The sequence below is a fragment of the Leptinotarsa decemlineata genome, unplaced genomic scaffold, assembly GCF_025532065.1.
Source record: "Leptinotarsa decemlineata unplaced genomic scaffold, Ldec_3_MD MMD2_tig00026354_RagTag_RagTag, whole genome shotgun sequence".
NCBI lineage: Eukaryota > Metazoa > Arthropoda > Insecta > Coleoptera > Chrysomelidae > Leptinotarsa > Leptinotarsa decemlineata.
Window position 1 is genome coordinate 9,098,472 of NW_027412702.1, and position 26,665 is coordinate 9,125,136.

The 26,665-nt window shown below is 34.9% G+C and overlaps 1 protein-coding gene across 1 annotated transcript; it reads left to right on the forward strand.

Moving 5' to 3' along the window:
* The first annotated feature begins 1,371 nt into the window (after nt 1-1,371).
* LOC111506058 (probable G-protein coupled receptor Mth-like 3) lies at nt 1,372-23,748 on the forward strand. Its single transcript, XM_074184080.1, has 7 exons — nt 1,372-2,155; nt 15,831-16,271; nt 17,330-17,408; nt 19,399-19,589; nt 19,860-20,043; nt 22,207-22,346; nt 23,244-23,748. Exons 1-7 carry the CDS (start codon nt 1,468-1,470, stop codon nt 23,429-23,431), a joined length of 1,911 nt encoding a protein of 636 aa, XP_074040181.1. The 5' UTR covers nt 1,372-1,467; the 3' UTR covers nt 23,432-23,748.
* Nucleotides 23,749-26,665: the final 2,917 nt, after the last annotated feature.

Consider the following 26,665-nt stretch of genomic DNA (forward strand, 5'->3'; position numbering starts at 1 on the left):
CAACACCAAGACGCGGCAGTAAACTGTTGCCGCTGCTAGCGTCAATCTGTAGCACGTGGAGCCCCAGCTGAGTTATCTTAACTTTTTTATATTGCACATTGAATAGGAAATATGTTTACAAGAAATCAGTTTTTTAGTGAGCGAAAGCTTTTTGGCTTTCTAAATCTCCATCATCAAACAAACATGTAGGAGAAAGAAAGAAAGAAATAAATTTCAAAATAAACTCTTTGCAGAGAAGTTTTTTTCAGATACAAACTGAAAGACATAGACCTTACGAAACAATTACTTTCACATGAAAATTGAGTTTCACGAAAGAAAAAGGTCCTTTCGAAACAACTTCTTTCATATGAAAATCAAGTGATTTTCGTGTAATGTGAAAATAGTTGTTTTAAAAATATTTTTTCTTTGGAAGTTTACCCAATTGGTTTTGGATAATGATGGAGAGGTAGATAGGGGAAAAACTTTTCTCCTGCACACTGTCAGAGATAGCGGCGATGCTTTCGACAGATATTACGTTTCGTCGACGTACGGGTATTGCTCGATTGCTAGTAGAATAGTAGTACACTTTGGAAAAGATGCAAATTCAAGATGGCCGCAGGTACAAAATGGCAGAATACATATCACCTTGTAATACTGAGCCACTAAAATAAGTTAAAAAAATTATGTCAAATGGTTCTATTGAAAAAAAAAGATAATAATGATGTAGATCATGTACGTAGTATTTACATATTTACTCAGGTTAAGCTACGCCCAAGGATTTTATTATTTATTTTTCTTATGAATACCGCAGATTGCTGAGGAGAGTGGTGCGATGACTGCTACCTAGGACGTTCCCAATAATTTTTCAGTTTTTAATTCATTATCTATATCATTATTTTTTTTCCAATAAAACCGTTCAGCACAATTTTTTTTATAAAGATCTAAACATACATAGGGACAGAGAGCGACTTTGTTTATACGATATAGTGATTGTGTTGAATCCTCGAAATAATTCAACATTATTCTGATTTTTGTATCGTATACGACACTATATTTTTCGAAAGAATTCAATATAGAAATCTTTATAATATACAAACATTTTTCAGTAATATATTGCACCTCTCCATGAAAACGAACAAATTGGTAATTGATGTCCTTTAATATTGAAAATTTGTTATCCCCAAACTAGTTTGAAACATTTCCCGAAACCACTATGAATACAAACACACACCCGGATCATAATATCTCCTCGGAAGTATCAAACATCCCGTAGATATCACATACCAGCCTCGTTGTTGCAGTAATAGACTCATATGTATAATAATTAAAATAAACAAAAGCTTTTTGTTACACAAATAAATTCCAGATCGAAATATGAACAACGTCATCCGAGAAACATTCGGGATCAAGAATGATTCAATGTTGACCGTTCTCAGGAACAGAATACACTCTCGGTGGTGCCTGTATTTTTAGAAAACATTGTTCGGGATGCGGGCCCATTTATTTTTTCTTCCGTTCTTCGTCTTCGGTGCCGCGTCTGATCTGCCAAAGTGTTGTGAGTACGATCAATGGTTGGTCGAGGAAAATCGAAGAGTTTTTTGTAATAAAAGCTTGAGCACTAGGGAGGCGATTCGAGCAAATACAACGCTGGACATAGATGCAAGTGGTATTGCTGAGTGCGTCGATGTCTTTCGTTCTGAGATACACATCACCATCTACAGCAATCACTCTTTTTTTCCTGCCACCAAACTCCACGCTTTCCCGAAATGTTGCCATCGCAACTTCTTTTACAACCCTCTGCACCACTCCTGCGTGTACCTGTCGAACAGAACCAACCACTACGCCAATCCTTACCTGAAAGTTGGCCTACCCCATTGCCGAGTGATTTACGACCACCTTTTCGAAACTGAAGACGACTTCCTAATGGAAAATGATACCTTGCTTCTCACAAAGATTGGGGATCGCTTTCCCGAAAATCAGTACTGCCTTGACGAAACCGTAGATCACAGATTCGTGGTGAGGGTGTGTAGGGGTGAGGAAATCTGCGAAAGAATTCGGTGCATACGTAAATGCTGCCCGGACGGAAAGAGTTTTATCAACGGATCCCATTGCGAAGATACTTTCGTCCATGGTTTAGATTTCAGGTCGATGATGGGTTTTATTGGGAATTACAGTTGTGAGTATTATTGGTATTATACTGTTATTTTTTTAACAATAACCTATTGAACTTTTTTGTTCAAAATGTTTTTCTGTTAACTTGTATTGTTGGTATCTTACTATCATTTTTTTTTAAATAATAACCGGTTGAACTTTTCTATTCAAAATATATTTTCCGTTATTTTGCTGTCGTTTATTTACAGACGACAACCCATAGAAGTTGGAACTTGTGTGAACAGGGAAGTACTCAAGTTATTCCTGAATTTTTTCTTCCCTGAAATAATTTTTAAAATTTTAATTAAATATATATATAATTATAATATAACTACTTCTGTTTCTATATCAAGACACTCAATAACTTTCATATTCGTATATATAATATATATATATATATATATATATATATATATATTATATATATATATATATATATATATATATATATATATATATATATATATATATATATATATATATATATATATATATAATATATATTACAATGTAGGTTTTCACGGATGGTAGAATATGATGTGTTGTTTTTTCCGGGTGTTCATCCGTTGTGTACTATTCGATAGTCGACGTTTCGCCATCATCTCAGATGGCATTATCAAGACGAGTTACTGCTTCGCTTCGAAAGGTGTAACTGATGTTAAGTTCTTCTTGTGGTGTTTTTATATGGCTTCGCTTGCGTAAGTTGCATGGGCTTGTTACCTGTTTTTCCACCTGAGGGTAACAAATCCATACAACTTACGCAAGCGAAGCCATATAAAAACACCACAAGAAGAACTCAACATCAGTTACACCTCTCGAAGCGAAGCAGTAACTCGTCTTGATAATGCCATCTGAGATGATGGCGAAACGTCGACTATCGAATAGTACACAACGGATGAACACCCGGAAAAACAACACATCATATTCTACCATCCGTGAAAACCTACATTGTAATATATATATATATATATATATATATATATATATATATATATATATATATATATATATATATATACCGGGTGTCCCACATTTTATGTGACAGGCAATATCTGGTTTGTTGAAGGAGATACACAAAATGTTTCATACAAAAGTTTTAGGAGTTCATGAGAGCTATATTTTGATATAATTTTTAAATATACAGGGTGTTTGGTGTAGGTGCTACAGACCAAAATTCCATTTTTTAAAATAGAACGCCCTGTATATCATTACATATTCAGATGCTACGTTAAATTCTGATATCATTTCATGTTTGGTTTTTGAAATTCGGTTACGGCGTTGTTGAGTTATTGCTTAAAATGTAAAGTCTTGAGAACGACTATTATTTTTAAAAATATCTCATACAATTATTCTCACTGCATCAGATCACATGAAAATTAGTCAAAATTTTGGGTGTTCGAAGTAATGGTTTCAATTTTGAGTTGTGGAATTCAGTCAGGAATCATTTTGAATATGAAACAATTGCGAAATTGAAAGAGGTGTATTCGAAAACAAATCTTTAATTAATAACAATGTAAATAATATTACTTGATAAATCATTTCATAAGAATGGTAGGTACCTAGAAATAAGTCATAAAAATTGTTCAAAGTGATGCCCATTAGATATTATACAGGCTTCGAAACGTCGAATCACTTCTCTCGTACAAGTCGCTCTTATAATGTCAGGCGTAATATCACTACGCGCTAGTCGAATTTTCATTTTCAGATCATCCACATTCAAAGGGGGAGTAGTGAAAACAATATCTTTTAAATAACCCCATAGGAAAAAATCAAGCGGTGATAAATCTGGGGAACGAGCCGGCCACCGAATTGGACCCTTATTACCAATCCATCTATTTGGGTACGTTCTATCCAGATATTCAGTAACAACCTGTGAATTGTGAGGAGGAGCACCATCTTGTTGCCACCAAATTCCTTGTCGTTCTGCTATGGGAATATCTTCCATCAACTGGATCAAAAAAATGTAAATATCGCAATCCATTGAGATTTTCATTGAATAAGTAAGGTCCTATGATGCGGCCATTGAACAATCCACACCATACATTAATACCCCAAGTAGTTTGAAAATTACTTTCGCGGACCCAGTGGGGATTTTCTTGAGACCAATAGTGACTGTTATGTCGATTCACAACTCCATTATTGTGGAATCGCGATTCATCGCTCCACAAAATTTGACTGAATATGTTAGGACTTTCATGTAATATTACCTGAATACAAGCAATGAATTCAAGTCGTCGTTCAAAGTCCGTGGGTTTCAAACCTTGTACCAACTGAATTTTGAAAGGGTGGTATTTATTTTCTTTCAGAATTCTCTGTACATTAGATTTACTCACACCGACTTCTTCTGCAAGAGTACGGATAGAAACATGTGGATGAATAATAATATAAGCCAACACATTGATCTCTAAATCTTCAGTTCTAACAGATCTCGTATGATGACGATGCTTTATAGTAGAAGGAAATGACCCAGTTCGCAATTTTTCTACAACTCTCGAAAAAGTCATTCGTGACGGAATGGGTCTGTCTGGAAAACGTTCTTGGTATAGACGTTGTGCTTGACGGCAGTTTTTCTGACATTCCCCAAAAATTAATAACATATCAATGCAATCACTTGGACTAAACGCGAAAGGCATACTGGAGTTTTCGCACAAAGAACACAGTTACTGTTTTGCAAAGAATCACTGAATCGAACTGACAAGTAGATACAATTCAACAACATTTGTTACTATGGCATCAACAAGCATAAGCTACTTGATGAAATTGTGCAATATAAAGCAATTCACCCTCAAGTTAGTCACATTCTCAAGAATTTCAATATTATATTCAACTGATATCGATATCGTATCGTAGAGGTGAGAATAATGGTTTGTATTCAGTAGTAGTCTAGTTCAATTTAATAAAAGATATAGACTGGATTCGTGTACGAGTAAATAAGTTTTTTTGAAACTTTATATTTAAGGAAAAGTGCAATAACTCAACAACGCCGTAACCGAATTTCAAAAACCAAACATGAAATGATATCAGAATTCAACGTAGCATCTGAATATGTAATGATATACAGGGCGTTCTATTTTAAAAAATGGAATTTTGGTCTGTAGCACCTTCACCAAACACCCTGTATATTTAAACATTATATCAAAATATAGCTCTCATGAACTCCTAAAACTTTTGTATGAAACATTTTTGTGTATCTCCTTCAACAAACCAGATATTGCCTGTCACATAAAATGTGGGACACCCGGTATATAAATTCACAGTGATTGAAAACACTTCTTATTTTGAATCAAGCTTTTGTATGGCAAAACAAAACATAAACAAATTCAAAATGAAAATACACTTCATTTGGATACGTATTCGGGAACTATCTTTTCCTCCTTCTCTAATTCTTGAAGAAAACTCCAAGAATATTGTAGTTGAGAAGGTGCCAAAAATCTAAATTGAATGGCAGTTTTTCCATAGGTACACATTACTTCACTAGATGTCTAGAATTTGAATTTATATAATAAATGTTTTACAGACTCGGAATTGCTGTCTCATACATTCATTTTTTGTTCAACATTTTTCACAAAGCGTAATTGCGTTCGCCACTGGAAACAGGTTACTTTCCACCCAATGGAGGACATATTATATCGAATTCTGTTTTCTTGTCTATATTTTTAAATTCTTTTTCTTATGATTATTTCTCTTGCAAGTCATACTCTATTTATTCGAATAAGTCGTCATGCAATTCCCCTTTTCATTTTCCATTTGTTTATTTTCAGCAAAACATATTTTTTCTCTGCACGGTTTTCAGAAAACCATAAAGTAAAATTCTCCGTATTTGCCAAGGTGACAGTCTCATTTTTCACTTTTGCTCTTGAAACAGACTTTTTAGGCTCCATTCTCGCATCTTGAAAGTTACTACTAGACCTTTTTTTTTCATTTATTCCAAACTGCATTTCCATCTTCATGTTGCTTGCCTGTTTTTTGGCATTTTCCACCATTATGACTTGATTTTGCTTTCGAAAGTATTCCCTTTAGATTGCTTGAGAAAGTTTTTACATTCTACTGGATGAAAACAATCTGCATCATAAGTTTTTATAACTTCTTTTTCCATTCTTTTATAAAGTATAAGCTATATAAAATACGAACAATTTTATTGAGGACGAACTGTATATGGTTCCAACAATGTCAACTGATTCTTTCTATCTGTTGTACCGATTTTCCGGATTCTTTTACTTTTTTACAACCTTTCTTTATCTGTGAGTGGCAAAATTATCTGAATCTTCACCCAATAATTCTTTGATAGTAACAGCAGACGTTTTAGACGTATTTGTTGTCTTGTCAGTGCAGTTTCATTTTTCTGTTGTCCAGGACAGTTTTGGTTGGTCTATATCCATTTCTTCACAATTCCAATAGTTCGTCAGAAGTTTCCTCTTCTTTGTCTATAATACAACAATACGACAATAACAACTTATTACCAAAAATTACATGTAATGTTCCTAAACCTACAAGAACTATTGAAAATTACTACCCCCGCTTGGATGCAAGAATCCAATCTCATCCTCATCGACTCCCAAACTCTTTCAAAAACACCAGGATCGTTTCTGATTGTGTTACATCCAGCAATTATCCGATTTCTCAAATCTTCCACACCTTCCACTGGAGTAGTATAAACTAATGACTTTAGGTGGCCCCATTGGAAATAATCCAGGGGATTTAAGTCTGGCGATCGAGCAGGCCATAAATAAGGTCCACCTCGACCAATCCAGCGATCTCCGTTTGTTACTGTTAAAAACTCTCGAGCCAATATGCTAAAATGCTAAAATTAACAAAATAATTATTGTCGAAATTTATTTTCTCCTTGTATCTTCTAAACAAACCGCCCTATCAGTAATCATCAAAGGACAAAATATCCTTAGAATAGTTCAAGAAATAGTCCCTTAATTTTTTGCCGCGTGTTTAATCAACACCCTGTATATCCAAATAAATCCTCAACTATATAATGGCTTGTCGTATTAAATACTTCTTCATTGAAACTGTTTTTCTCGGATATCAAAGAAATCATATATTCAATCTCAATTCTTGCCTGGGACTAGATTTCTGATTTCTATTTCATAATATTGCCTCTACTCAAGAGTTTCTCAAAGTGGGGTACGCTTACCACTGAGGATACGCCATAGGGTCATAGGGGGTACGCGCTTAAGTTTACGTAATGGCGGGGGCTAAGCTACTTGGTGAAAAAACAGGTTTTCTACGCAAAGAATGTCCCGAAATTCAATCTTTGTCAACCATATCACAAATGTTTAGACTACATCGAGTCCTATTGGATCTACTTCAGATAAAAGTTCAATTTCAAATAATAATTATGCGAAAATCAGCGAATCACATTAACATTTCTTAAGCAAAACAAAAAAATTATAATAAAAAATATTTGAAAATTGAATTTATGTGCAGAGAAGAATCTCAATACCCAGTCCACAGTGTGTGATATGTTCAGAAGTACTAGCAGAAAGAGCGATGGAATCATGAAATGAAACGTGACACTGGACCTTTTATTACCCGAAGGCTAAGCTGAGGTAACACTTTAAATGTAACATCCACATTTTGCCAGTTATGTTATTAGTCCCCTGTAATAGGGGGCGAGCCTATTGCCAGACACCAGGCACAGTTCCAGACTCCGTGCTACTACTAAGAATTTTCTAATACTTTGCCCGACCCGGGAATCGAACGCGAGAGCTCGAGGCAATAAAATACCTTATTTGTTCTATCTAATGCTAAACGTATGTATTGTATCAATTGCTTTTTGTATCATTTTTTAATCAATAGCCAGTTTTTTAGGGGTTCGCTGTGGTCTGGAAAGTCTAAAAGGGCTACGCGGAACAATAAGTATGGGATATCGTGCTCTACTCTATACAATGATTTCAAAATTTGATTTTTTTCACTGTTTTCGGCTTATTTCTTCTATATGATATCGTTGAGCGATTTTGACCAAATTTTTGAATTCAAATCCAAATTGAACCAAAACGTAAAATTAACCAGGCATTTGGCAACGGTAGTGTTAATAATCGCACTGTTCGACGTTGGTTCGCGATATTTCATGCACAAATGGTGCATGGGATGGCGGAAGAGCTAGGCGTCAGTTTCAATGCGGTTTTGATGGTTTAAAACGTATTGGAAAAGCTAAACAACTCGAAAAGTGGGTGCCCCACGATTCGAACCATCGACAGAAATTGTCACGTTTCAAGTATGTTCTTAAATGCTTTTGCGCAACCAAAACGATCCTTTTTTGGATCGGATCGTCACGTGTAAAGGAAAGTGGATACTCTACGACAAGAGGAGACGTTCAGGACAGTGGTTGGAACCCAATGAGCATCCCAAAGGCGCAAACGCACCAAAACAAGACCATGGTTACTGTGTGGTGGGCAACAGCTGATGTGACTAACTATAACTTTCTGTAATCGGGCCAAACCATCACAGCAGAGTCCTATTGAGGGGAATTCGACGAAATATACCGAAAATTACGTCACAGCAGCTGGTACTGGTCAACAAAAGGGGTTCGATCCTGCTTCACGACAACGCCCGTCCGCACTGTCCGAAAATTGAAGAAATTGATCTAAGAAGTTCTGTCTCTTCCACCATACTCCCCATATCTCTCGTCAACCAACTACCAACGTTGGAAAAATTGCACTGATTCAAATAGCGCTTATTTCATTGAATAAGCAGATTGAATAAGCATTCACTGTCCCTCCCACAGATGGCATCTTTAAGAAGGGGGAGGAGGTCCATGCTTACTTGTAATCCAGTTTGGAAGTGAGAATTCAACCGAAGGCCGAAACATATGATATTAATATGTCTTTATTTTCTATGAAAATTGGAGCTACTGTAGAAAACATTTCATAGGTGGCTGACTGATAACTATTGTGTACGTTTTCGAACTCGTACTTCGATTTTAATTAGAATTTTTGTTTCTTATTCATGAGAAAACGTACTCAACGAATTTTTCCTTGAAATAACACGATTATTAATAGAATCAATAATGTGTTTTTCTTTCAGCTAATTTGCCGAAGTGACGTGATAATAAATCATGAAGACAAATATTTACTTTTGTTGGATATTTCAAAAGAAAAATGGATATATTTCTCTTACGAAACTAGATCAATATCACGTAGGTAATCGACGCAGAATTGAGTTTTGAGAAGTTTGACCTTAAAAGCCAAAGGACAGTTCACCTTGAGATCTATGAATGTCAGCATCTCGAATAACTTATACAGTGCGGACCTTAATAGTCTCTCCTCCCTTCTCAACTTTTGAATGGGGTGATATATCAAAGTCCGACAAAATTTGTACGAAAAGGAATAATTCTTAGTACATTTCATTGAAAAAAAACATCACTCGCCGAAGAGGGGGCGCTGACAATTTTTTTTAATAAAAAGGGAGTCTTGTGATCTTTTGCTTGAAAATTATTTCGATTCTTTATACAGCGACATTCCCCTTTAAAAAAATATTTTTCCGTTAACCAGCTGTCGGTCTCCTACAAACGACAACTCTCAGAAGTCAAAACTTATGCAAGCTAAGGATTAACGAGATCGTACCTATTAACGTGCGATTCTCAGCACCGTTTTCAATTCGGATAATCGGTGCGGAGTTATCGGTATATGAATTGGAGACTAGGAAAAATATAAATGGTAACTTTGCAACCAAAAGAGGATTGAAATAGCTCCAAAGTTAGTTATCACAGATTACACAAGTTTGTGAGGTGTAAGAGGAATAAACTGATCACTGAAATGAATCTTATTCAGAATAATATTAAACCAAAGTATTTAATAAAAAAGCGCATTTCTGTTTCAATCCTGATCTAGTTTTTTTGTGATCCACTATGTAGATAAGAATCCACACTGTGTCACCCTAGTAAGAGAGACTATTGTGTAGTTAACACCATAGTTGTGTAATTTGTAATATTACAGGCTTTTAAAATGAACCGTCGTATACAGGATGCTGTCTATTTCTATGTAAATTTCTTTGAAATAAATGTGTGAATTTACTGAAACTCAAAGAAAAAACACTATTATTTAAAAATTGATCAAAATAGGTCAAATCCGAGGATTATGTGGAAAATACTCAAACAGCTTGTAAGTCCTAAAACTAATAGCAATACGTTTACTGATGGTATTTATTTCAAAATAAATGGTCAGTCAGTCATTCATAAAAATAATCTAGATATTGCAGAATCATTTAACAATTATTTTATTGATAGCGTACAAGAAATTGTGAACACTATTGATTAATCTGATTTACTTCATGAGACCAATGTTACATCGATTAACAATTCCTTCGAGAAATTCAAAGTGTTGCATTAGCAGATCTGTCTAAATTGACAACGGAGTGAAATACTTAATTGCAAACTTATTAAAAAAACATTTGGTGTTATAGGACATGTATTGTTGCATTTTATAAATACATCTTTGAGCACTGGCAGATTCCCGAAGGAGCTCAAGACTAGTGTCCTTGTGCCAATTCAGAAAGTCCCTAATACAAATAAATCCTGGGAATTTAGACCAATCAACACTTTGCCTTGTATTGAAAAAATATTAGAACTCTAGAATATCTAAAAAATAATTATATTTTACTAAAATATCAGTCAGGTTTCAGAAAACACCATTCATGTAAGTCTGCATTACAAGTCACAATATCAAAATGGAAAGAATCAATAGATAAGGGACATTATATTATAGCCGTATTTTCAGATCTTAAAAGAGCTTTTGAGACAATTGATCGCCACATATTACTAAATAAACTCCAAAGTATTAATATCAGGGAAACTGTTTTCTTATGGCTGACTGATTATTTATCACAAAGCAAACAGGTAACCAAAATGAAGGATTTAGTGTCATCATCTCGCGAAGTCATTTTCGGGGTACCTCAGGGGAGTGTTTTGGGACCTATATTATTTTTAATCTACCTGAATGATATCCATGGTTGTGATTTCATGACCCTTTTTGCAGATGACACTTTGTTATCAATTTGAGGAGATAATATAGAAACAGTAGCTGATCAAATGAATAATGAACTAAGAAATGTTTTCAAGTACATGAATAGCAATAAACTAAAACTCAACACCTCCAAAATGAAATATATGATCTTATCTACTGGTTATAAGCTATCACTCATCAACAATCTTAACATAAGATTTCAAATTGCAGGTGATGCAATAGAGTTCGCAAGTGAATTCAAATACTTGGGTTTCAAGGTGGATAATCGTTTATCTCTTCATGTTTGAATGAGTATAACAAACTCCCACTTTCGTTGAAAGATTCAATAAATGTTTTCCAATAAAAAAAACCTCATGAACTATATAAAATATCATAATGGATTTTCTTTTTTCTGTTTGGTAATATATTTATTATTTATATCCTCATGTTGAAAACATTCTGGAATCATTGAAAAATGGTTTTTATTTTTTTTCTATCATATCATCATTTTTGTTATTTATGTCATTTATTTATATGATTTTAAAATAATGTATGTATATAAGGATGTCCTAAAGAAATCAATGAATATTATTAAAAACTATTTATCGTTTTAGCAAACATTTTTTTTCGTAGTCCCCATTAAAAAAAATGGGTAAAAAAATAAAACTTCACTTAGATGGCCATAACTTCAAATCTAGATGTATTTTTTAATGCTGAACAACTTTTCTGAATTAGATTTCCTGAGATTTTCGAAAATAAGAGTACTTTACTCTTGTCACAAAATCAAATATTTGAAGGATCCTCGTATATTACGTGTGTTGTACTGTATTTTATTAGTGCATGTTCAGTTTTAGGGGATGTACAAACTTTTATCAAGAATAACTTTTTGTCGAAAAACCATTAATAAATAAGTTTCCCATATGGTGCATACTTTGGGGATGACACTGTGTATATGTAATATATAAATATAATAAATATTTCGTTTATATAGGTCAGTGAGAAAGTAGGGATTCAAATAACATTCATATTTCCACCATTAATATGAAAGTGTCCAATCTACATATACTCGTAGTCTTTTTCAACTGAAATTACTTTTTTACTCCTTTTCTACCAGTCTTTTTCCTTGATATTAGATACTTCTTCTTTATTAGCTCTATTACCTTCTTATCAAATTTTGGAAAAAAATTTTACGCCTGATGCTTCGTTTCAATTTTCCCCAAATCAACTCGATGGGATTGAAAACACAAAAAAAGGGAGTCTCGGTATGGTGTGTCCATACTTTTCAGCAATACTCTCAAAGGCATACACTTTTTCAAATGTTTTTGTCTGTAAAACTTCAAGTAGTTGGTTTTTGATATAGTAATCTTCAAAATACAAATTACTATCCATTAAAAAACTTTGTATTTCATCTTTTCTCGAATTTTTATTCGGCACTTTGATGAGCTGTCGCGAATGATAGGAAGCGTTGTTAAGAACTATTATACTATTCGCATCCAAATTTGGGATCAATGTGTTTTCAAACCATTCCTCGAAAATATTAGCTTCCATGTTCTTGTGATAGTCAACATTGCAGTCTTCAAATTATTTTCCACATAATTTCAAAGAATTCGGAACCCATCCTTCACTTCCCCCGCAATGCACAATGATCAGCTGCGATCCTTTGTTTGCAGGCATGTACACATTCTCGGTCCATCAGTCCTCCCTTTCGTAACTGTGTCATGAGTGTCATACCAATTTTCGTTCAAATAGAAAATTTGCCGTTATTCTTGTCTATATTTAGTTATTTGTTCTAAGTATTTCTAACGCAATTCCACTATTCTTCTGCTTTCCATAACTGCTTGATGTTTGTTTATTATTTCAAATCTAAATCCTAGTTTCTTTATCGAATTCTGAAGAGTTTTGTCACAGCAGCTCACGTTACGGTCGGAAGTATTCAATTTGTTTCTTATGATTCCAGTTGTAGAAATCTCATGCTTTTGTAACAGTCGTATAATGTTTTTTCAATGATTTTATTAGGTGTAATGGTTTGTTTCCCTCGAAACCAAACTTGAAATGTAGATTTTTATATACATTGAAACTTACTCTCTGTGTTTCAATATTCAAATGCATCCGAATCTTAATCTCTTTTTCGCATTGTTCACTATCGCTATTGGAATCTCTACACTGGAAAAAGTATGCGTTGTTATCACACTCGTTATTACTATTAGTTTCAAATGTCGGTGTCTATGGTTATTTACCTTCAGTTCGTGAGTCAGTTGATTTTTGTACGGGTGCAAGCCCAAGTCTGCGATTGGTTCTTGTGAGTGACGTGAAATTGACTTCCTCGGATTATCCTGCCCACGCTCACAGACAGCAGCGATGTTCTAGGCAGATCCCGCCGTTCCATTGACGTACGGGTGTTAGTCGATCGTTTATCGAAACAGTGGACTCTAATTTATCCACCACATTGCGAATAGTCCTCTCGGAAGGACGATTATGGCGATCGTAAAATTGAACAAGTGCGCGATACGTTGCTCGAACAAAACGACCATTTTTATAAAACAATTTTTTTATTTGCACGTGTTGCTGAATGCTATATCCGTCCATGGTGATTTGGTAGACCAGACTGAATAAATGATAACTAATTTGACAGATGTAGCTTCAACAAGATAGCCAAGACCAACAACGAACATTTTGCTAGTTTATTATTCTTGACAAAAAAAATACATTCATCAGGGAAACAACATTTCTGTCAGGAAGTGGATAGTGAGAACATTTATTGGGATGAACCGGAATGATAAAATGTTTGAACAGCTTTTCCGAACTCGAAAAACGAACCAGTATATAAAGAAATGAAAGACCTATCTATTGATGTATTACAAGACCTCAACCGTTTGTTTCACCAAAAAATACCAAAAATTATGGACTTTTAGGTGAAGTTTGTTATTTCAAAAATACAATTCAAAATATTTTGATTTCATAATTATTTGATTGAAAACAACGATAAAAATAAAAACAACAATGAAAATTAATTGGCGCTCCGGAGCGACTTCATTGATTTCATTGGCGCATTTGCTTTCTCAGCTGCAGGAAAAGCCGGAAAAACCTGCATCACCACATCGTCTGAAGATCTTGATCTGCCAATGTCCTTTCTCTCATAAAATAAAATGTAGCGTATCTCCAAAGGCTCCAATAGATTCAATACATCGCTAGACCACTTCGTGACATGACTATCGTCAAACTTAAACCAGTCCGTTTCGTCTTTGACCAAGGCGTAATAATGACCAAATTCAACGCCAGAACCACAGTGAACAACGACTGCATGAATATTGTAACAGTGGTCTGCTAAATTGAAATGTTCATCTATTTTGAACCTTCGAAAGAGTTTCTTGCTTCCGTCAGAGGTTGAGTCTTGTTTGAAATTCATCAGTATTATTATTAGATTGACTGGTGCCTCAGCTATACTTGTTTCCTTATAACAGTCAGTTTGTTTGGCGCATGGTTGGCAATACAGTCGATCATCACCTGTTAAAAATTCCATTTTCAGATGATTTAACCATAAACTTTGCACGGACTGGTTATTAGTCATATTAGGAAACGCTAGATGAAGTTCCAGAAATTCACATAAGTTTTCACTACCTCTTGAACATTTCTGCAAAGTAAACAAGGAGGATTTTCCCAGCAAAAGATTTACAAACACAAGACGAGATGGACTGTACGGAATCATTCAATCTAGAGCGGTCGGGAGTACTGATTTTGCTATTGTTTTGCTCACGAAGAGTATTCAATAAGAAACCCAAGAATTCAAAACAATCCTTTTGTTGTCCTAACGAGTATCTAGTGGACTTCAAAGACTCCAGGAAATCGGTTGGAGGGAAAGATGATACATTCTTACGAAACTGCAGCTGCATGAACAGGTGTTTTGAGTTTGATAAATAAGTAGGGAACATTCTCGGTCTCGTTCATCATTAAAACCTCGTTCTTGAAATTCTTCGTCATGAACAACACTTGTAAAATGCTATTCATGTAGCAAATGTTTCCTAAATTATCCAATCCAATTTTCTTCTTTAGATTTTCAGGACAACTCTCTACTGATTCGAAAGGAAGAACATGTTTCACATAATCTCCATAAGAACCATTTCTCGAGCCGCGATCGATCCTTCCAAGTGAAACTGGGTTTTGTAGAGGGATCGATTCGGCTCTTGTTTCACGAAGCTCTTCTACTGAAAGGGAACCAGAACTACGAGGACTGCAACTCATATTTGGGGGGCAAGAATGACCTAAGTCCATTGACCGCACTGAAAAAGAAGAAGGTGGATCAAGCACTTGTGAATTAACCTTGACAGGGGACTAATGAATATCCACATATCTCGGCTCGTTTCGAAGATATTTCAGTTTCGTACTGAAATTAGGGCAATGCATGATCCCATCAAAATTATGTGAAGGAGGAATAGTTCCAAGGACCGAAGCAGCATTGCCACGTTGAATAGCAATACTAATTCTTTCTATCAAAAAGAGGTAGAACGGTGATCTGCCAGAGACTCCGGGCAATAAACACCAAAAATTTCAACCGCTACTGGATGGAACAGATAGTTGTTACCAACGCAAGTGAAGTCCCATACCACAGGTTTACCGTATTTCCATGGTATTTTATATTTTAATTCCATTTTTTTTGTCTATAACTTGGCCTACCCAAAAATGTTCAAAGTAGTCAGCATTTCAGATGACTTCAAGAATTTTAAAGTTAGAAGATTTTTTTCATGATTACAGATGATTTTGCCATAATTCACGGTCACCCTGGAAAGGTCTTCCTCGACAGACGAATTTCGCAGTTTTTTCTAGACGAAAAGGGAAATTTCCACAACAAACTCTCCGGCGAAACTTATCCTTTAACCCAACAGACTTACTGCATCGAACACGCTACGAAAAATAAAGCCGTGCTGAATCACAGATACTTCGGAATCATCATGGATTCTAACCCGCCCCTCCAAACGAAATTCCAGCTGAACAGGTGGACTTTGGTTGTTTCCGACATTTTTCTAGTAGTGACCATGGCTTACTACATTTTCGCGGGAGAAACCAGAAAAGTATTCGGAAAAACTCTGGTCAGCTTCTGCTTGGCCATATTCATTCTTTATGCACTCATTGTTTTCACAACATTCAAGACGAAACTGCACTATAAGAAGAACAAATTGTTGTGCAAGATAATTGGTGAGTATTTTTAGTTGGTGTGGTGGTAGAACTTAGACTGCAGAGCATCAGACTTCGATAGTTTTCGATGGTTTCAATAGAATGAGGAATTATACAATGAGAAAGAACTAAAGATTTGAAAGCCAATAGATTTTGAACCAAAATCATTGATAGCTAGCACAGAATGATAAATGTGCACTCTAAGAAAGTATCACCATAGTTATATTTTACTTTCATGGACACCTGATAACATAATGCTGTGTATCACATTTGAAATTGATAGCTTCTGAAATATACTATGTGCATAATACATTTCAAAAAAATATTTAAACTTCAACGACCTGAAAGTCTTCTAGAATATGAATGTATCAGTTCTACCCTTCAATAACAATTACAAAAAACAGCTATAAATGTATTTTACTGTATATTCAAAATATGTTAGTATACGAAATGTGAAAATATATGTTATATCCCAGTTGCAAAAATGATTTTTTGTAGTATTACATACCTAACACTATGTTTATGTAATACATAAACATACTTCATTATTTACTTTTGAGAATTGGCAAGTTATCTATAATTTGTCAATTTCAGAAATTTTGATAGGTATTTTTTTGAAATATTTAGCAGGAAGCCCAAAACTATCATAGTAAAGACTGAGTATGAATAATCTTGATATGAATTTCTTGTCATATGATTGTGAAATACAAGAAATATAACATAGCATGTTACACTAGGAAAATTGATTTTGAAATGAGAAATTACCACTGATATTTTTGTAATATTGTGAGAGATATAATACCATGTTAACGCATAAAAATATACAAATTAAGGATTTGTATGTTCTGCGATCAAATTTTTTTTCATAATTTCAGAAGTTAGAGTAAATCTTATACTATTCATGTAGTTGGTATACGTGCTTTTGGAAACTTTTGAGAAAAAACGACAAAAGGACAGGGTACATCCTTTTTGGATGTACAATTATCAGATGTACATTGTACGGTATTTCAAGTAAAACATTGATGAAAGTAAGAATTCTTAGATTTTCAACCACTCTGACATTGTGATGATATTTTCAGGCTTCTCAATTATATACCTTGGATTTTCTTGTTTCGTTTGGTTGCAGATCATTTGTTTTGATATCTACTGGACTTTTAGGTAAGAATTGACATTGATTTTTTTAAATGGATACAAACTTGTTAAAAAACATATACTTAATCACGACAAAATCAATGGGCTTGTTTCATGCTATTGAAAATAATACTGATTTGCTTATAGACTGATCGAGTAAGGGGTATATTATACTTATCGAGCCTAATCGGTCCCAATACCTCTTTCTATTTGCAGAAAAAAGAAAAATTCGAGAAGCAAGAGTTTAAATTGGCCGCGTGTCTGTTGACGAATAGAATTGCTCGTATCTACAGCGGTGTTGCTAAATGTCAATTATTTTAACTAAAATAGGTACGAAGTTATATGAAACATTAGAAAGAGTATATTGTCTCATACATTCAAGAGAGATAGCTGACTGGGTGGCAATATGGCTAATATATAACGTTGAATTTCTTATTTTTGGTGGGTGGCATGACTGCATAATTGATTTATTTTATTAGGGTTCATGAGCCATGGTTTTCGAGTACATTTTATTTCATGGGAAGAAGTTTTCCATGAATTTGAACGTTAACGGGTTCATATACCCTTCCATTATTAAAATTTCTGTGATATCAACATGAAAATGTCTACTGCCGGAGATATTTCAAATATAACGTTTTTATTGCATTTTGTGTTATTTGGGTAAATTGATTCTCCCTTCCAATGCATTTCTTACACTTTCTTCTTAGATGCAGTTGTCTGAAGTGAGTGTGATTTTACGTTGAATGAATCAGAAACTGTTTATACGCTCCGTGAATTTTACAATTTGGCAATGTTCATTATTTGTATTGTTCCTATTGGTCAACCGAACAAGAAGCGGTACTAGGCCCGTGACGTCACGAGCCTAGAAAATCCAATTTTCAATAATTAATTACGGGAAAACAACGCTATTTAGAGAGCTGAAACAAAGTACACAATTTTTCAATTTGAAATTACTACCAAATGAACTCTAAACCAAAAATCATGAAACAAGCCCATTATATAAAGTGTAATAACATATGAATACATTTTCTGACTATTTGACTATTATGTCAGTGCAGGATTCTTTATAGAAGTAATTCTTGCATATGCTGTTGGCGTTACAACTGTCGGAATTGACTTTTACTTATTGGAACACACCTGCAGACCGGTTTCGGACTATTTGGCCACTCATCAATGCAAGGTAGTGATCATCATCAACACGAACTTGATTATTTTCGATAATTGAAAATCTAATTCCATTGAAAGTATCATTCTTCAAACTAGGCTGAAGCGAACGATAAACAACATATTTGTCATCGCCCCTCTAGCTGTCGAGGTACTAACCAACTGCATATGCACATGACCTAAATCCGTGTATAAGGACAAAACACTTTTATTCCTGTATTACATGGGCAATCATATTATCTAAAGGAACAATTCGTTCAGGCCAGTCTTCCTTTACCTACACAATAGGTTTATGGACTGACATCTCAGAAAACAACTACTCCCCTGGCTAATACCACGAATGGTATTGGATTATATCCGACAGGTGTTAGTGCAGGATTCTTCACAGAAGTAATTCCTGCATATGCTGTTGGCGATTTTCAATTATGTGTTACATTTGCAGACCGGTTTCAGGCTATTTGGCGACATGTTAGTGCAGAGTAGCATTCTTCGAACTAGGCTAAAGCGAACGTCAAACAACATATTTGTCATCGTTTCTTCTGCCTCTCGAGGTACTAACCAACTACATATCCACATGGCCCAAATCCTCGTATTAGAGCTGTTTACTATTTGGGTGTCGAGTTAAAATATTTGAGAAGCGATGATGTTTGGAGACCGTAATGTGTCAAAGCTCTATTCAGAATTTGTTGACCATGGTCTGCAGGTTTATTTCATCTACAACTGTGGTACAAATTACTAGAGATGGAACAATAGGAATAGTGCAGTACTTCTGTATTCCTGTTAACAATACTAGAAGAATGTTGATAATAATTATGAATCCACTACACAAACTTCAATTATTTTCTTCTCGCAGTTTCTCCACCAAATATCCGACATACACCGAGAAGAGGAAGAAAGAATTCAAGAGATTTCTGTCATACAGTTTACACGGATGGGGTTCACCACTGATTCTCACTCTCCTGATGGTTCTCTTCCATTTTGTGAACGTATTACCTGAAGCAATTGAAATAAAAATGGGTGTAACGAAATGTGGAATTGAAAGAGGTATGGAGGGTCAGTTCGATCCGGTGATTTTTCGATCTTTGATACGCTTGTGATATTCTAGAAAATATTTTATTTTATTGAAATGTAACACACTTTCAAAATTAAGAAAACTTGCCTAATCTTTCCCGGAAACAGCTAACAAATGAAAACATAGAAGTGGAGGGTTCTGTACTGGGGCTAGTGAAGTTTATCACATTTTTGAATGATGAATTGTGTATCCTGTATTATTATTATTTGTTTATTTATGAATACACTATTGTATTTTTCCAGCTAACGGAAACAAGACGGAATTATTATTTAGATCTATTCCATTGACGATTATCCAAGTTGTGAATTTTTACCTTTTCATCAAAACCGTCCTGTACTGTTTGAAGGTGAAAAGAGACATAAAGAAGATGAACCAGACCTCACTCAATATCAAGAAGAAAAAGAAATTTTTCGCAAGAAAAGCCAGGTATCATTCAAAAATAAATTAAAGCATGATGAAAAAAACATCCAACAATTGAATTACTTTTACGAAAACGCTGTGTTTCAATATTCAAATGCATCCGAATCTTATTCAAATGTATCTCTTTTTGGTATTGTTCACCATCGCTATTGGAATCACTACACAGGAATGAGTCTGCGTTGTTATCACACTCGTTATTACTATTAGTACTTGTCCAAGGACGCCACATTATGAACAGATAACAAAAATTTTAGGTAATTCAGTTCCTGAACTGAACATTGACGACATAACGGCGATACTCATCCCCACATTCTATTCGTCACCGTAACATGACTTCAAATTTAATTTTATTTCTCTTCAACCAATCATAAAACTCGGTTAGTAAAAATTTTCCAATACGAACCACCAATTCCTCAGTCCACGTGGACTAGTTCGCAGCGGCGTTATTTCTCTGTATTGGTTTTTTTGGCTTTTAAGATGCCGATAGCTTTAATTATTCACAATAAAGGTTACTTCGACTATACCTCAGTTTTATTTGTAGTATAAATGAAAGATCAGAAAAATCAACTCCTACTGGTATTAAAGATATGCTAGGGATAGATGGTTGAGTTCCTCAAATACTGAATGTTACTCTAACTGACGTCAAGTATTTAACCCTGACTGAAATGAAAAAATTAGAGAAATGGGATGTATAAAATCTATTCTGAAAGAAAAGTAACCAATTGAAAATTAACTTTGGTAGGTAACGATGTAGCAAGACTACTGTATCAATTTAATAGACATCTATTATATACTGGCGTATTTAATGTAAGTATGTAAATATAACAAAAAAAAATATGAAACGATTGATAGGGAAACATAGTAGGGGATGAGAAGTGGAGTATTTCGTCCAGTTCCCTAAAAACATATATTCAATAAAACTTATATAGTTTATACAGAAAACACGTCGCATTATTGAATGAAGAAGAAAATAGTCACAAAAAAAGGAATATGTGGGTTCATTCCATTATTCAAAAGAGGGCAAATCTGGGACAGTTTCATCATCTTTTTAACGATCTGAAAAAAGATGAGGAGACATTTTTCCAGTATTTTCGAATGACTCCAATCAAATTTTTTGAACTTCTGGATATTCTAGAGCCTGCCTTAATGAGCAACTCAATTTTGTTTCGTCCATTTTCATAATTATCGTCTGACACTATGCTGTCAACTGATGGAATAGCAAAACAGAGAGACAGAAACTTCCCAGGCACGTTTGGACAAGTGCTGGCAAGCGCTGGCCGGCGACGCGGCTCACTTGGCCAGTCCGTCACAGCACGTACCGTTATTTGCCGGACAGGATTGGAGAGCTGGAATCCTTCCCAGCGGCGGACGCTCATGGTTGTGCCGTGCCGGGCTAGTGGGCGGTTGTCCATTCACTTTCATTGTTCCAATCCTATCCGTATTTTGACGGGACAGGCCGTGCTGTGCTGTGTCAGACAAGTGGGCGACAAGCTTGCAAGTAGATATTGACTCGTGGAAAGTACGGAAAGCACAAAAATTGACCAAAAACAAACTCTGCAATGCGGTACTTAGCCCGGTTGCTGGATTGTACGGACTACTGCACTACTTGAAAAGTGTCTTCACTTCCTTAATTATACCCCTAGGAAGCGACCATGAATACTGTAATATTACAATCAGCGAATATTATCTACTTTTCGAGTAATTTTGATTCCCTCGAGATGATTCCAATATATGTGGGTAAACGCCTAGAAAATCATATTTATGATTGTTGTGATCTTATTAGAGAAATATGAACTGCATGAAATATAGGAAACTTTTAATCATCCTGTTTTATTCTAGAAGCGTTTCGCTACCGCCGTAGCTTAATAGGTACCATTTCATCGATACCGGTACATCACTATTAATTTTCATCAAGTAACGGTTCAGTCCATTCATAATTCAAAACTATTTAGTTTTCGTCATCTCCTGAAGACGACAACTTGGCTGTTGAAACGCTCACACGTTTCTGATGATTGGGAAAAATGCTTGTTTCCGATTTATTATACGCCAAAAGTTCCATTTCAAACGTGCACTAAAAAAGAGAGATATAATTTCAATGCTCTTTATGGACGGATTAAAGCTGTCGAAATAAATTAATGTAGTTATATTAATAAGTTTGTTCTTTTTCAGGTTTGTACTTGTTGTCAAACTGTGTTTCACCATGGGCATTTTTTATCTCTTCGAAGTTGTTTCTTCTTTCTTCGATTTCAGCACATACAAGGTTACTTCAATTATAGAAATCGTATGGGATTTCATCAACTCTTTGCAAGGTAACTTAGTGATTGATAATACTGAATATAGAAAACGAATATTAAAAATTTTGTTGATCGATAGTATGCCTCAGAAAATGTAAATGGGCTTTTGCATTAATTTTTTTGTCCACGGTTGCAGGTCCATATTATTAATTTCAGTTGGTTGATCCAGACTGTTCTCTAGATTTCGAACCAAATCAAATCAAATCACTTTATTTCTTTAAGACCACATACAGTTGTATAAGAAAAAGGCATTGTTCTACTTGTTCTACTATCTCTTTTTTGTTCTTTTTATTTTTTTTGTATTCAAGTTTTTGTTGTTCTTTGTTTTTTTATTTCTTGTTCTGATTATTTTAGTTATATCTCTTGGTTTTCTTTCTAGTTTTCTCCTTATCTTTCCTTTCTTTTTTCTTCAACTATATCAATAGAAAAAAAAATTGAGACTTTCTGGTCTGAAAATCTGTACTGTTAAATATCAAAGTTAGTAAAATATCGTTGAAAGAGTTTTTACTGGCATTCTCGGGATTATTTATTTTTTTAGAAATCCTTTATATCAAAAAGCTGGAGGACAGATATATATGCACAAAAATCATCTCATCCAATTTTATGATTGACTATCCTTGCTTGTTGTGAAAAAAGATTAAACTATATGACAACCATGCATAACCCTGGAAAATATTTTTTTATTTACGAAACTGTACCACAATTCTTTCCCTGCACTAATTTCCTCGACAATGAAACCAGAGTAATTATCAAACTTCTACTCGAAATAACTTCTGAAAATAAAACCTCTTCGCATTGCTCGATCCACGTAATTTTCCGGAACTTTTCTGAAGAACTTTCGTAATAATAGTAAATAAAAACAACTCTCTACTTTCTGGAATTCCTTAGGAACTCATTGTCGTTTTTTTCCAGGTCTTTTTATTTTCCTCATTTTCGTATGCAAGAAAAAAAACTTGGTCAAGTGCAAGAAGTTCAGCGCAGTGGAAAAAATCAGGAAGTTGTCCCTGTCCGGCACCATGACCACGAGTCTTTCGTCAGTGGGAAGGAAAATCAGCAACGTCACAAGGAGGACGTCGAAAATGGAAGTGCAGGAGACGTGAGAAGTTTCTGAAGGAAGTTTGACACCGATGTGAAATTGTACACTGAGAGAAAAACCTCTATTCCATTAGTTCATAATTCAACAGCTTTTTACAACTACAAAATTTCAAGTCCAGTTTCACGAGCCTTCTGATAAGGGCTGAACATGGAAGAAAATCGATGTTCTACAACTACTATATTGAGATGTTATTCCTAGTAGTCGATAGTGCAAGATGATGATAATAAGTTTATTGAAAAAAATCATCAATTTTGCTTTTCAATATTGTACTAATTTGATAATAATATGAATAAACTGAGGAAAACATTACGAAGTATTTTACTTGTATTGAGGCATTGTTAATATTATCATTATCATTCGTGAAATTTATATTTTTTTTTTACTGATAAACATGTTTAATAAAGAATAACATATATTATAAAACAACAACAAAAATTAATTGGCGCTCCGGGGCGACTTAATTGATTCCAGTGGCGCATTTGCTTTTTCAGCTGCAGGAAAACCCAGAAAAACCTGCAGCACCACTTTATTTATATTGAACTGAGTTTAATAATATTATCAAATTGTTATTTAATGAAAAAAATGTGATCAACCAATTATTCGTTTCATTTTTGAATAGATACAGGGCGGACTTGAAAGTTCCCCCTGTTAACGGGGGGACAAAATATCAGTTTTATATGTATATTTAGGGTTTGCAAATATATGACAAAATCATTATTTCATGACTCATACAGACTCCTGTCATAAACACTCTTCTTTCACAGTTTCCCAAATACGATAAGAATAAGGACATTATCAAACAAAATTTTCGACAAATCCTGGACCAGTACGACCATCCTGAAGAAATATATACAAATTCATCTCGAAGTAGTAGCTGCAATAGTGGCTAACCATAGTGCATTAACCTTTAAACTTTCAGAAACAGCAACAGTACTAACTTTGCAAAATTATGAATTACTGAAGTAATCTGAATCAAAATATAATTTTGTTATTAATGTAGTTACTGCTAGTAAATATCTTTTCCGCCGCTAATAACCATAAGATTATTTGCAAATAAAAAGAAATGTATTCAAAACTCACCCAGTCTGTTCCGATGAGTGTTCAAAATGTTCACCACCATTTTTGGGGTAATTTCATTAGAGACACCTCTTATTCTATCCAGAAACTCTGTAATACACTGCGATTGTGTAGAGTAACATGGATCAATAAGTCCCGAGACTAACAATGAAAACAACATTTTTTTTACAAAATTTTTTTTTATTCATCAACATAATCTCCTTTTAGGGTGATACAATGGTTCCAACGCTTTTCCAATTTTTCAATACCATGTTTATAAAAAAATGTATCTTTCGCTTCAAAATAAGTTTCAGTTTCAGCGATGACCTCCTCATTTGAGCCAAATCTTTTTCCCTGGAGCATTTTTTTAAGATCAGCAAAGAGCCAGTAGTCACTGGGGGCTAAATCTGGTGAGTATGGGGGGTGGGGAAGCAGATCAAAGCCCAATTCGTTTAATTTTGCCATTGTTTTCATCGACTTGTGGCAAGGTGCATTGTCTTGGTGAAAAAGGATTTTTTTTCTCTGCATGTGCAGTCGTTTTTTTGCGATTTCCTCCTTCAAACGTACCAGTAAGTCAATATAATAATCACTGTTGATCGATTTACCTTTTTCGAGGTAGTCAATGAAAATCACGCCATGCGCATCCCAAAAAACTGACGCCATCACTTTGCCAGCTGACTGCTGCGTTTTCGGACGTTTCGGACGGCTTTCGCCAGCTGTGCGCCACTCAGATGACTGCCGCTTTGACTCTGGAGTGTAGTGATGTATCCATGTTTCGTCCATGGTCACGTAACGACGCAAGAAATCTTTTTTGTTGCGAGTAAATAGCGATAAACAGCTTTCTGAATCATCGACTCGTTGCTGTTTTTGTTCCATCGAAAGCAATCGCGGCACCCACTTAGAAAAAACCTTTTTCATGCTCAATTTTTCATGAAGGATAGTAAATACACTTCCATATGATATCTGTGTCATCTCAGCAATCTCACGGAGCTTCACTTTACGATCTTTCATTACAATTTTTGTCACTTCACTCACATTTTCCGGTGTAACAGCTTCCACAGGTCTACCCGAGCGTTCTGCGTCATTTGTGTCGGTACGACCACGTTTAAACTCGGCAAACCACCGACAAATCGTTGCTTTTGATGGACAAGAAAGAGTCCGGGTAACATTTTTCAATCCATTCTTTCGCTTGCACGGTGTTTTTACCCATTAAAAACAATGTTTTATCAGAACACGAAACTCGGTTTTTTCCATTTTTCAAACAAACTACAAAACGACTTTACTCTAACCTCGATAACTCAGCTGTTTCTGGTCCGATCGACTTAAAATTTCGACACGTTTCAAGCAAAGGTTAGTACTCTAGAAAGACGTGGTTACTGGTTTACTAAGAGCGCCATCTCTGGGTTAGTCTCGGGACTTATTGATCCATGTAGTATACTTTAGAGTTCACGAATATCCGCAAAAATCTAAGGGCGTCTTATCAGGTGTTCTAGTGGGACCACGTTTATCTTTTGGGTTGAGTATTTGTCGAACCAGAATGTCATAATGGGGAGGTGCCTCATTTTTCTGAAACATAACATCAGTTGAAAATTCATTTGGGTTAGTTAAATGTCCAAACTTGTAGATAAGCAAACGTGATCCCTCAGAATGGCCCACTCGATTTGATATGGCGCCTGTAGATCTTTGAGGGTATATGTGACATCTAGTACACAACCGTAATTCATTTCAGAACTGCGAAAAGATGGTACCTCAAGAACTTGTGTTTTCATTTTCACAATTGTGCAATATCATTCTGTAAATATATACTTGTACAACAAATCTTTCATATCTTTTATAAAGAAGATCAGAAGGACATATAATTTTCATTGTGTATAATTGTATAGTAACTTCGGAGTTTTTCAGGCAGTCTAATTCAATGATAACGAAAAAAAATCGTATGATTGAAAACCACTGACGTTATGGTTTTCAACCCAACAAACTGTCCAGAAAACTCGGAACTGTTCTATCGACATCCAGAAATGACTGTTTTATTTTACTTCCGCACACACCACAAAAACTTGGACTAGATATTCTTTTTTCTAATAGACCTTTAGTAATACATCTCTGTCTGGTTGATGTAAAAAGTCGATTTTTAAATATATCCACCCCTAAAAATGGCCTGGGAAATCTCGAATATATCATT